The sequence below is a fragment of the Grammomys surdaster genome, unplaced genomic scaffold (genome assembly GCF_004785775.1).
Source record: "Grammomys surdaster isolate TR1022 unplaced genomic scaffold, NIH_TR_1.0 125901, whole genome shotgun sequence".
NCBI lineage: Eukaryota > Metazoa > Chordata > Mammalia > Rodentia > Muridae > Grammomys > Grammomys surdaster.
The window spans coordinates 1,052,827-1,066,196 of NW_021620725.1; the positions used below are offsets into that span (position 1 = coordinate 1,052,827).

Here is a 13,370-nt window from a genome sequence, read left to right on the forward strand (position 1 = left end):
AGAGAGAGAGAGAGAGAGAGAGAGAGAGAGAGAGAGAGAGAGAGAGAACACACACCAAAACAGGATGCTTGGTGAGTATATAAAAGCCAGGAAGTCAGAGGCAGAGGAAAGAGAGGTGTTCTGGGAAGTACAGGTCCACTGAATGGGAAAAATGGAGACTGGACCAGAAAACAGGAAAAGGCTTGGTACGAACAGTGGGATGTGGTCAAACCCAAGATGGCATGGAGCAGTAGGACACGGATGGTGTGATTTGACCTTTCTGCCTCTTCCCTGATGACTGTGTAGGAAGGATTGCCAACTGGGACACATACATTAACAAACTTTTGCGGCTTCATGGACAACTTAGGTATTTTGGTGGTAAGCAGAATTCTAAATACCTAGGGGAACAGTTTCTTACATCATCTGATTTCTTACAGTGTTGTGAGTGGGGTGGATGTTAACACTCTAAAAAGTGGTATCTCCTGTTACTTTTGATCTGACACCTTCAAGATCCGAACAAATGAATGATAGCCTAGAGTAAGGTAAGTTCTCAACCCCTGCTAACTCCCCTACCACCAAAAACAGTTAGTTCCTTGATCATGCTAGAAAATGCATGGTGTTTCTGTAATATATATTCCTACGTGTCAGTGATAGCTATAGCATTTATAGTCAAATGCTTCTGTATCCATTACTTGATTCTCAGGTAACTTAATAAGACCTCCCCAAAATTATGATTCCAGTTCAACCTAGAACCTAAAGTTACTTAGTTACAAAGTGGAAAAGCTGAAGCTTTCCTCCTCTAAACACATATTCACCATCTTGAGAGATTTAACTGTCCACCTCCTATGTGGGTGGCAATGCCATTGTCTTGTGTCTCTCTTGGTAGTCTATTGCTAACACTGACATGCCACAGCTATTACTCTTTTCCCATTGAATTGATGGCTGAAAAAGCTGGGTTTCCAAAGAAGGAAGCAGAATTATCTTACGTGCAAAGGATATCAATGGGCCGAAAAACATCACTGGATGGGCTGTTGATAATATGATTCAGAAAAAAGCCAAAGAACTATCATTTGTTGGTGAAAAGCCACAAGTGGGAATATAGATACTGCACAATATATTCTAAAACTATTTTTTTTTAAAGAAAGAAATCTAAAAGTCGTACAGAGAAAAGAATGCATTTATGTATAAGTTCCTTGAATTAAGTTCTCCTGGAAAGCATGTCCACATTTTTGAACATTCATTTACATACTCACTCAACAAACATTTGCTAAGCAACTACATATGCTAGCCCATATTCATTTATAGATTTTTTTTTTAAGTAAAATGCCCTAAGTTTGGATCTTAAAAGAAAGTTCCACCTGGAGTTTCCAGATAAATTATATGATACCCTGTTGTTTGTCTTGATATCCATGGCAACAGCAAGACTTATTCTTCTAACATCCTCCATCTCTGGCTTTGGATCCCTCCCACTCCTTTATTTTGACCTCTGTTTTGTCTCTTGATGGGAGAAGTAAGAAAGAACCCTGCTTTGTCCCATGAAGAACGGCTTGTGCTACCTTTCTTTTTCTCTGATTCTTTTGCTTCCATGTTCAATATTGAAATATAGATGGACTTTCCAAACTGCCAGTGGCAAGTAACTCTGGGAGAAAGGGCAAATGAGAATCATTCAACCCCAAATGGGGTCACGACCCACAGGTTGAGGACCACTGTCTTATATGGAGGCATTTCTATTTGTGTCCATTGTGGAGCTAAGGAGAGGGCAGTCTTTGAGGCTTGGAGCTCTTTCTCTCTGGATTGGTAGGATCCAGGAAACACTATCTTTCCCACGTCCTCTGGATAGTATCTTCATAAAACTATCTATTCTGTCTATAAAGACCCAGAGTTACAGGAGCCCAGGTTCTTTGGAGAAGCAAACAGCTCAGAGCAGCTTGGACTCTTCAACTTCTGTTATTTAGTTGAAAGACTGTCCATAAAGCTTTCAGTGGTTCAATTTTATTTATTCATTCATTCATTCATTCATTCATTCATTCATTCATTCATCTTTGGAACAGAATAAACTTACTTTCTCCTCTCAGTCATCTAAATAATGCAAATAATAGCTATAACATCTATGACATTTACTATGCTAGGGGCATCTTTAGGTCATATATGTTAATCAATATTCTCAGAGGCAGCACATGGAAGGTATATCACGACCATCCATCCATCCATCCATCCATCCATCCATCCATCCACCCATCTATCTATCTCCCTCTTTTCCACCTCCAGAAGTCAAAGTTTAAAGTATTAGATAATTTCTACCAAGGTGGCACAGTTTGGTAGTAAGTAAGTAAGTGGGCCTGAATTCCAGGCCCAGCAATTTGTCTCCAAAGAGCAAGCTTTGAATCTACACTATGTCACCTCTAAAACACAGGTACTTGAATATAGGTCATGCCTTTTCTATAAAGGATTTTTGTGATTTGGGAGGACTTTATTCCTATGATAAGTACAGCTAGACTTCTCTCTAAAGGGGACTTATGATGAGGTTTCTTTGAGATCTGAGCTCTGTTGTTCCCACAGCCGGCCTTCTACACCCTGGTCAGAGAAGGGGTACTCACCTGTATGTACGAACATGTGCTTGACGTAGTTCTGTTTGGCTGTGAAAGTCTTGTTGCAGAGAGTGCACTCATAAGGCTTTTTGTCGCCTTGCCCACTGGCTGTGCTGTGGCCTGCAGATGAGGCCAGGGGCTGTGGCGCTGGCAGCTGTGCAGTAAAGGTGGACAGGCCTGGCTGGGACACTGTCACAAACTGGGTCTGTTGGCCTGTCAGGGGCTGTGGCAGGCTGAAAAGAAAAGGCTTGGGGCCACTGCCCGCGGGCTGGGTAGTGAAGAGGGCTGGCAGATAGGTGTTGCCAGCTGTGCCAATGACCTGTGTGTTGCTGGTCAAGGTCAGAGGCATCCTCAGGTTGCTGGTGAGGGTTTCTGTCTGGCGTAAATAGAGCTGGGTACTTGGCAATGGCTGCCCAATGGATGTGTTGACTGAAGGCTGCTGTAGGACGCCCTTATCGGAGCTGTTACTGACAGTGATGACTGTGTTGTCCATCTCTACCTCGTTGCTTCTCTCAGGAGAGGAGGCACCTGTTTCTAGCTGGTTTGGCTGGGCACTGCTCTCAGCTGGGGCTTCTGCTGCCTGCTCAGGTTGGGCAGGTTCCGCCTGACCATCCCTTGTGGCTCCTGCCCCAAACTGCTGTTCCACTGAGTCTGGTTCGGTGCCAATAGAGGAGCTGACCCCAGAATCAAAGCTTTCACCTTTGGGCTCGCTCTCTGTGCCCTCTGCTTGGTCAGTGTCTTCTGTGCACTCCTCAGATTCATTGCGCTCTAGGATCTGCACCCTTTGCTGCCCATAGTAGTCATAGTCATCCTCCATTTCCTGCTTGATGTGGATGTTACCCACCAGGGTCTGGATGCGCACAGGCCGGGGCTGCTTGCGGCAGTGCGTGGTCTCAGGGGTGGTGGACAGGTAGCGCTCCATTTGCTGGGAGCGCTCATGGATGCGTGTGATCCAGCTGGGGTCTTCCATGTGGTGGTCACGGGGCAGGCCGAGAGCAGTTTCGTGGTGGCTGACCACTGCACCACTGTAGAAGGAGCGCTCACCACTGCCATTCTGCATGGAGCAAGCGTAGAGTGCAGAGTAGATTCGGTCCACACTGTGCTGTGGGTGGCTCTGCAGGTAGCCTGATTCTGTGTCACTGCTCTGGCCGGATGTGCCTGACTCTGGTGTGCCTCTTGGTGTGTCCTGACCGGAATCCTGGATGCCTGGGAACACATCGCCCACGTTTTGTGACACGATGCGTGTACACTCATCTATGACTGTTTTGATTTGCAGGATGCTGGCGGCTGTGAGGATCTGCAGAGCTTCCGACTGTGAGACTCTCAGCACACCGCTGTACATGAAATCAATGAGCTTTTGCACCGACTGTACGGACACCACCGACGGGATTTCGATGTCGCTGTAGCCTAGCAGCAGCTTGTCCTGGAAGAAGGGGCTGCCGGCTGCTAGCACGCAGCGATGTGCGCGCAGCATGCTCCCGTGGATGCGAACCGTCACGTCACAGAAGTGGCCACGGTTGCGCTGCTCGTTGAGGGTCTCGAGCACGGAATTGCTGAAGTTGTGAAGGTTGATGCTGTGAATGCGCTCGGTCATCCCCTTGCAACTGATGTCACCTGTAGTACAGTGAGGCAAATAACAAGACAGGGCACATAGTTAGTTATATATAGCTGATGGCATTTCTAACTCAGGTCTTAGAAGAGTAAAGCCAGAGCCACCCTCCTTGCAGATGCACACCCAAGCGGGGAGAAAGCTGGGAAGCCTGCACACACAGCCTAGGCAACCAACCGATGCCTTGAGTTTCCCCACCTCTGAACTTAGTGTCCCAGCTAGTTTGGATATTGCATTCATCCGGATCCACATTCAGGCGATGCTGTTTTCTAAAAGGATAACCAGATAGATGGGCGGTTGCCTGCTGTTCCTATAACTGCAGCATGTTAGCCCAGGGAACACTCCACCCTCCCTCTCTCTGGACAGGCCTAATAATCCCAAGTCCTCTGGGAAATTTTAATTCCTGTCAGGTTACAGATATTTCTTATTCCATCAGTAGGCAGCAACAATATCCATAGTTTAAAAATTAATCCCTTCCTAGTTTACATGGCATATTATTATCGGATCCTATATCAGATTTGCAAAACTTCTTAGAAAATTCAACCCAGACTAAGATGTTTACCACACCACTGCCACCACCCTTTCCAGATGACAGGAGGCAGGCTGAATGCAATTTGCTTGCAGACAGTGAACTTTTTGGCTGCTTCTGTATCTCCTCTCTCTTACCACCCTTGATAGTCAGCACACTCACACGGATGGCTCTGTGAGATACTGCTGCTGCTGCTGATGATGATGAGGAAGGGATTTCCTTGTTTGTTTTTTAAGACAGTTTCTCACTGTGCCACTTAGGCTGTCCTGGAACTCACAAGTAGACCAGGCTGGCCTTTAACTGAGAGATCCTCCTGCTTCTGCCTCCAGAATTAAAGGTGTACTTGCACCACCACTCCCAGAAAGAAGGGATGTTTTAAAAGGCCAGAGCTGTTTTAAAAAGCTGAGTGGGATCATACGAGGTGATCACATTTATCATTTCAAATGGGCGCTTAGAGTAAAAGCGAGCACTGTTCATAATGAGGCCAGGAGAGCGGGAGTGAACTGGAGGCAGTGCAGAAGCTTCATCTGAGCAACCGGGTGTTTAGCAGAACTTTTACACTGTTCCCAGAAGGAGGCTCTGCTCGTCTGACCAACTGCCATCCTATGTTCCAGGCTGTCTACACAGGTGACAATGTTGTTAACATCATTCCATACTGAGAAGAAAGCAGATGGCTATGGCACAGTCCCAGGGATTTCCCATTTTTCTACCTCACCCCTCAGACGTCTTCTTAAGAATACCTTTCTATAAGCCATAAGCCATTCATAGTCAGAACCATACTTGTAACTTCACAATCTGCAATGTTTTATTTTGAGAGAAAACATGATTGGATTAAAAGGTACCTAAAAGATTAGTGAGGAATACTTCCAGTTCTCTCTGTGAGAGGCACTATCACTGATGGTTAGATTATGAGGGGTCTGAGTTAATGAACTAATTAAGCTCTTCATAGATTTCATAATAAGATGCTGTTTGGGGTAGGTAGGACTTGGTTAGAGGAAGTAATCATTGGTCATGTGCCCTTTGGGGCTGTATCTTGCTATGGCTTCTTTGAGTCTATCTGCTTCCTTTACTCTATGACATTATCTATGCGTCCTGCCATATGTGTTCATTACAATAGGACCAAGAAAGTGTGGGTTGAACCCTCTGAAATCATGAGCCAAGGTAATTCTTTCCAGTGTTAGTTGGCTTTCGTCAACTTGACATAGGCCATAGACACCAAGGAAGAGGAAATCCCAATTGAGGAATCGCATCCGTCAGATTAACCTATTTTATGGGACATTTTCTTGATTGCTAATTGATGGAGGAGAGCCTGGTCAGCCCTGGGCAGGTTTGGGGTAGTATGAGAAATGAGGCTGAGCAGGGCTGGAAAGCAAGTTGTCTTAGTCAGTGTTCTATTGCTGAGAAGAAATTTTATGACTAAGACAACTCTTATAAAACAAAGCATTCAATCAGGGCTTACTTTCAGTTCCAGAGGTTTAGTCCATTATCACTGTGGAGGCACACAAGTATACTTGGTGCTGGAGATGGAGTTCAACATCTGAATCCGCAGGCAGCAGGAGAGAGCGACTGGGCTGGGCTTGGGCTTTTGAAAGCTGTCCCCTAATGAGACACTTCCTCCAACAAGGCCACACCTACTTTAACAAAGCCAGAGCTCCTAACCATTCTCAAATAGTGCCACTCCCTCCCACCTAAGCATTCAAATATGGAAGCCTATGGGAGCCATTCTTATTCAAACCACAACACAGGTATTCCTGCCAATTCTGCTTCAGTTCCTCCCCAAGGCTTCTTCCTTGCTCTAGCTCTTGCATCATTCAGTGATGCAATCTCTTTCACCTTCCATCAGGTTTATTGTGTGCCCGAAATACTGTATTGAACTTTCTAACTTTTTCATGTAATCATAAAATTCTATTTGCACAATTGAACGAGTGTGGCAAATCCCAACTCTATATGTTATACAAAATATATCCCTAAAGGAAGATCCCAATAATTCAGGGATGGATATCCAGGAATTGACTCAATAGATCATGGTCCAGCTTCTTGCTGAGTTTTATATTCTAGATACATGCATATGTAGAAGGAAAATGATAAGGGCAACCTTTTCTTCAAGCCTTATTATCTGTTAAACACTGTCCAAATCATTCTGTATATTATACCATTTAATCCTCAGAGCAGCCATGGGGGACAGGTTGTATTATTATTGCCATTTATACACTGGGCTGATACAGAGGTGGAGCTGGTGTATGAGAGCAGGTGGTGTGGTTCTGTATTTCTCTCTTGACAGTTTGACAACATCACATGCTGTGTCTATATGGGAGCTACCATCAGAGGCCCATACAGCTGCTCCAACCACCAGCTCTCAAGTTAAAAGTTAAAAAGACCACCTCCAGCCTTTGGCTTCTAGGCCTCCAGACTTCAGTGTAGCTTAAACATATACACATGCATGTGAGAGCATGCAACAGATATCTAGCAACATAGTTAAATGGCTATAAACAGATGGCAGGTAAATCACCATCTCTGGGCAGGGTGGGCTTATTAGCACACTTCTCTTTCTCCACAGGTAGACATCAGTGCACATTTGATCATGATGCCGGTCACATGCACTGCAATGCAGAGGTCAGATGACATAGTTGGCTTCTTTCCACAGAGTGTAAGCAGCAGCTTCTTCACAATTAGTACTCTGGTTAATATTCTGTATGTTTTTACCCAGTAAGGAATTCTCCCCTATATAAGACCCTCTCCCCTTTTTGCAGCAATCCGATGTTATTTTTTCTTTCTGTTTGAGGTAAGAGAATGTTATGGTTCTAAAAGTTTCTATCTGATTTAATCAAAGTTATATACAGCAAGTAACTAGCAGAGTTGGGATTAGAATCCATATTTCTTGGTGCTCTGAGGAATGACACTTCAATTGTCCAGGATCTAGGACCATCCTCATTCAGAGAGAACAAGAGAAAGAGGGGGGGGGGAGAGCGAGTGTGAGTAAAAGCTTTACTTTGAAACGTTGCTTAAGAGATGAGAGCATTAAAATAGTATTAAAAACCTATTTTTTTCTTACATATTCACACATGCACAAGAACAACTTCGTGAGAAAAATCTGCTTGTTTGACTAAACTGAAGATTTAGCCAATTTAAACAATCAGGTTATTTGCTAAATAGTCTATATAATATTATCATTGTTATCAACTTCACTGAAAACCAGAGAAGAAAATGTAAACCTATGTGCAGATACAAGCTGACCTTATCAGCCATCTGGATTTTTATGGACAAGACTCTAAACATCTCCCTGAGTACACTTGGGCCCCACTGCAGTGAGCTGCCATAAAAGGCTGGCTTCTCTTTCGATGGTGGTGGTACAGATAGGACGGAGAAACTTTGCCTCTCCATTCAGGCATGCCTCCTTCCTCCAGCACACAATGCAGAGGCAGTTCCTTTCCCAGGCTTGCTTTTATTTTTAACTCTCATACAGTGGGAAAGTTTCTGCCACAGTGAGGCAAAGTCCAGGCTTTTGTGAACATGTCCTTTTCATCCAATGAGCATTAATGTATAGATTCCAATGGAATAAATTTGAAATAGCCTACTGTAGATTTGTCCCCCATTGAAAACAAATCTTGATTAGATGGTATTCAAGAACTGTATAGGAAGGAACAGTGTGAAAATGCTAACTCCATTCTTTCTAAGATTGGCACTGAATAGGCATCTGGGCTATTCAAAATAAGCAAGAAAAAAACCCACAAAACCCCCCAGATACCCCTAAACCAAATAACCTCCCTCTCCAGGAAACCCCAACTCTTCAAAAACTACACAACCTTATATAGATTTTTGTGTATTTGAAAATGCCACATTGCTGTAAAAAAGCCCTCAGTGGCATGAGAAGACTGTTATTAAAAATAGATCTCTTCATATTATCTTAAAAGAATATCCTCCCCACCTGGTTTTGCACCAGAGTAAAAAGTCAGCCTGTGATGACACTTCCTGGAAACATTCAAGAAACTGTCCTAAGGACAGTGAGGATGTAATTATTCCAAGTGACTGTTCCCTGAGAGCACACACAAATGATGGTGCTGAGGCAGAGCCAAGTCCCCAAGAAGAAATCTGCCTGAAGAAATGGGCGGTGCAGGGCCTGGTGCAGGTTTTACGGGAACTTTGCCCCTGCCTGTCCTGTAAGCTGCAGGGGTCCAGGGCTAGGACTTAGCATGAGAATGAAAAGCTGCCTGAGAATAAGAGAAAATGGACAAGAATGGGAACAGCAGGCAAGACAATCTTTTTTAATTAGGTGTGAAATCCAGTTCTTTCTCAAGCAGGAGAGCAAAGGGATATATAAAACAGTGGAGGGCAAGGGTAAGGTGCAAGGGAGGGGCTGGGGAGGGGGGGATGGGAAGGCCTGGCTGGAAAAAGGAGGAAATACCAGTTCTCAAATGAAACCCAGTATTGATCGAGCCAACTGGTCTAAATCAAAAGTCGGGCTCAAAGAAGGTCAATTACTCAGTACATGGTCTAGGTCCAGCCGTGGGGCCAGGCCTCCATGGTCCAGCCTCAAACACTGTGGTCCCTTCAGTCCTCTCAGGAACACTGTTCTTACACCCGAGGCTGCTGCATGAGGCTTTACACAGGTCCTGGGAATTTGCTCCAAAGCCCTCACGTTTGTGTGGCAAGTGCTTTATCTTCCCCCAGATTGGAGCTGGTAATATTTTATATGACAAGATAAACACTCTTCAATAAAAAGTTGCTTTTTAGGAAAGGATAGTTAACAATAACAGTGTAAGATTCACAGAGGAATGTGGAGAGTGGACTGAAGCTGGTTGGAAGAGAGCTGAGCAAGTTGGTGATGTTGTTTTCAACTGCTGAAGGCAGTCACTGAGCAAGATTTGATTTGATTTTGGTTTTTAGCAGGGCTCATTCCTTTTGATGGTTATTACAAATTTATGGAAGAATTAGGGGGTGAGATACCTTTGAATATTTTTGAATGTTAAAATGAGATATTATAGTACAAGGATAAAGCAAATCCAATATACACTCCAATTCACTCAACAAAATGAAGTTTGAAATAAGGTTTGGTTGAAAGCTCTATAATCCCCTCTCTCCTTCCTGCCCTTCCCTCTTCTTCCTCCTTCTTTACTTTATCCTTCCACTCTGTTCTTTTCTCTCCCCTGCCCTGTTCTCTTCTCCACTCTCTTCCATCCCTCCCCTCTCTTCTCTCCTCTCCCTTCTCTCCTCCTCCTCTCTTTTCCCCTTTCCCTCTTTTTCCATCCTCATGTTTCTGTTCTTACTAAGGTTTATATATGGGCAACAGGGAAGTAAAACTGGGGAAAAACCCACTTGTTCTATGGTGCTAAGGCCAACCCCAACTATAGACAAATGTTTCACTTCTAATTTCCTTTTCCATTTGTTTAATTTCCTTTCTAGTTTGTCTGAAGGCTGAAGCTAGATTTCCAGCTAGCTAGAGTCCTAGGTGCAAAGGAAGAATTAATCCCAGGAAGTCTTTCCTGTGGGTTTCTCATAGGCCCTTCCACATAGCTCAGGTCTCTCTGGCTTGCCTACTTCAAACCAAGTCTGCTGTGATCCCACTAGGGAATGAAGCTTTGCTGGCTTCATGCTAAAATTATAAACATAACTGACTTATGGTTAAAGCTGCTATGAGGGTTGCTTGGATTTTTGCTAGATCATTAGTGAAACATTTACTGAGAATTCCCTAGTGTAAATGTGAATGAGCTGAAATCTAAAGCAAAAAAGATATTCATCCAAAGAGACCTTCGATATCTGAAACATATTAACTAATCAACTTAGATCCCCAGGTTCTGGCAACAGCATTCTGCTTTGATCTTGCTGAAATCTGCTGGTATAAAAACTGTTCGTGTTCTTTTCTTGGCTCTGCTTAGAAAGGAGCTTGGAGTCAAGATTCAGGCCACATTATAGAAATTGAGTAGACTTCAATATGTGCTTCTCTATTTACAAATTCATTTAGACTTATTAAGTAATAATAATAAATAATAACTTATTTTACCTTGACTCTGATTCCTTGTTTGTCTGCAGTTATATAAAGACACACATCTTAATAATTATTAAATTGTTAAAGTCAACCTAAATCCTTTTAGGTCCCAGCAAAGCATAATCAAACATCAGTCTACAAATAATTAATCAACAACTTACAGAACCAAATTCTAAACATAAACTAAAAACTCATTTGTCTTATGGACATTACCTGTGTGCATGTCTGGACTTTCAAGAGATATAGAATCAGGAGAATATTAGTATAGACTTGTGAAAGGGCATTTACTGTGGAAACTGTCTCATGCAATTATGGAAGTTGAGAAGTTCTGTGACAGGTCATCTCATGCTAGGGACACCAGGATCCTGGTGACACAGCTCAGTCTGAGTCTGAAAGCCTGAGAATCAGGGAAACCCATGGTGTGACTCTGAGGTTGAGGCTGAGTATCCAGGGACCCAGAGAGCGGGTATTCTCTATGAACCAGAGATGTAGGCTGAGGTAGACTGTGACGAGGAGCAGGAAGAGGAACTGTGGGTATTTGGGTTTCGCCTTTGCGTAACTTCCTTGTGTTTTAGGATGTGCTTCCTAGGCAGAACCACACAGACACTGTACCATTTCCCTCTTTCTTTTTGGTTACAGGAAATACCAGTTGTAGCAGCTCACCATTTACCTTAGAAGGAATCTTAACATGTCCCACACCACAGAGCCCTAGAAATTTCTCTGAGATACAAGGCCCTGAATTTTCACTTCCCACCCTTTGACACTAATTTGCTTATTACTATGTCCACAGTACTTGGTACTTTCCATTCACCACGCCCAATCAGCACAATGCCATCAATGTGAAGGAGCAGTGGGAGAGCTCTGAAAGGAAATGTGATCAAGAGCCTTGGAAATTAAAGAGCGGTGTTGGGCTAAGAAGCTAATACTAAATATACTGCTGGCCTAGCCATTTGTCTTATGGAGAAAAGGGTACGTGCCAGATCATTAGTTGTTTATAAAGTACCAGGGCAAATGTTGATTTGCTCAAACAATGAAACTACATCTTGTAAATTAATCAACTGAAGTCATCACTTGGCTAAACTTTTAATAATCTATTAACATTCTCCAGGATCCATCTGTCTTTTGCACAGGCCAAATAAAAAAGCTGAGTGGGAATCACCACACTCGCATCTTGCAAGTCCTTGATGGTAGGATTAATCTTTATGAACCCTCTGGGGACATACTAATTTTATTTACCACTTTTTTAGGAAAAGGCAGCTCAGACCTGCCCATTTGGCCAGGTGCTAAGTATCTGTCATAATCATGAATTCCAGAAGTTGAGGAAGAGACATAAGACAGATCTGAGAACCAACCATGAATCAGACTAGAGCCAAAACCCCATTAATTCCCTGATCTTTGTAAGGCCTTACTCTGACTGGGTAGCTAAGGAGATACTGTGCTCTCCTGTGTCAGTGTGTAGAGCATATTTCTACTTATCCTTAGAAAGTATGATTCTTTCTTTCCCCATGCACAGGTACCTAGTAAAGGGCTGTCAGTCTCTTTGGAGAAAGATGAGGAAAAGATGAACAGAGCATATTTTGGTTAGTGTATGGAGTATTTCCTCAAGTGATGGCTCTGCCTTACATTCATTCAGCCCAGCTCTGGGAAGCGACTGGGAGCTGTGATTCTGTCTGTAGGACTTGAGTTTGAGTTTTCTTTACTTTCTCCAAAAGATTTCAGTTTATACAGGTCATGGAAGTGTTTGGTAGGTTTCCTATGGTCCTACAAACTCTGGAATGAAGTAGGCAACATAATGGAGCTACATCATTTCTACTATGCTGCTTGTTGCTCTGTCTGTCTATCCACTACTGTAATTACCCACCTTGCATCTGACAGTGGAATGTCACTGCTTGGTCCTTGTCTTTCCAGATCCAGTTCTCACTGCATTTATGTTTTCTACTTGACTGACAGGGATTCCCACTCTAAGGGTGGAGCTATAGCAAAGCAACATCACAGAACTCCTCAAAGACCCTGGGTTGTCCCTGACTCATTTGAAGAACTGGTTAGGGAAGGGCCTACCTCAGGTGAGGAAGAAGTAGGCAAATCCACCTTAACATTCCAATCTCCCCAAGTCTTTGCAGTCCTTCCTTGGGCATCTTCACTTCATTCACACTGACTCTATTTTGATGCAAATTGCAGCCAAACAGGTGGTGCTTTTCCTACCTTTCTAAGCTGCAACAGGAAAAATATCATCTCTGATCAATGGACCCATACTTGATGGTTTAGTCTGCAGCAGCTAGGCAGCATGGCTTTGTGAAAGCTCTCAGCATCCATAGCTTTCAGGTACCTAGCTCACAGCCTTCCTGCTGCTACAACAACCAAGAACAAAGACAACCCAGAGGGGTTCCATGAAGGAAGAGACCCCAGGAGACTGTCAGCTGAGCCTACTTCTGCAAAAGTCAAAAGAAAGCTAAAAAGGTAAAGGGAAAGAACAAATCTTCAAATTAAAAAAAAAGTGTAAACAAGCCAGGTGTCTTTAATCCCAGAACTCAGGAGGCAGAGGTAGGTGGATCTCTGTGAGTTTGAGGCCAGTCTGGTCTACAAAGCTGGTTCTAGGACAATGAGGGCTGCCACACAAAGATACTCCATCTTGGAGGTGGGGATGTGGGGATGTGGGGATGTGGGGAGGTGGGGATGTGGGGA

General features: G+C 43.6%; 1 protein-coding gene across 3 annotated transcripts in view; it reads right to left on the reverse strand.

Moving 5' to 3' along the window:
• The window catches only part of Zbtb20 (zinc finger and BTB domain containing 20), a 387,136-nt gene that overhangs the window by 4,168 nt on the left and 369,598 nt on the right, over nucleotides 1–13,370 (reverse strand). For all 3 annotated transcript variants that reach the window (XM_028752420.1, XM_028752419.1, XM_028752418.1), the window contains one exon: nucleotides 2,577–4,181. In XM_028752420.1, the coding sequence (XP_028608253.1) occupies nucleotides 2,577–4,161 (1,585 nt within the window). In that variant the 5' untranslated portion in view covers nucleotides 4,162–4,181. The remainder of the gene's footprint in view (nucleotides 1–2,576; nucleotides 4,182–13,370) is intronic.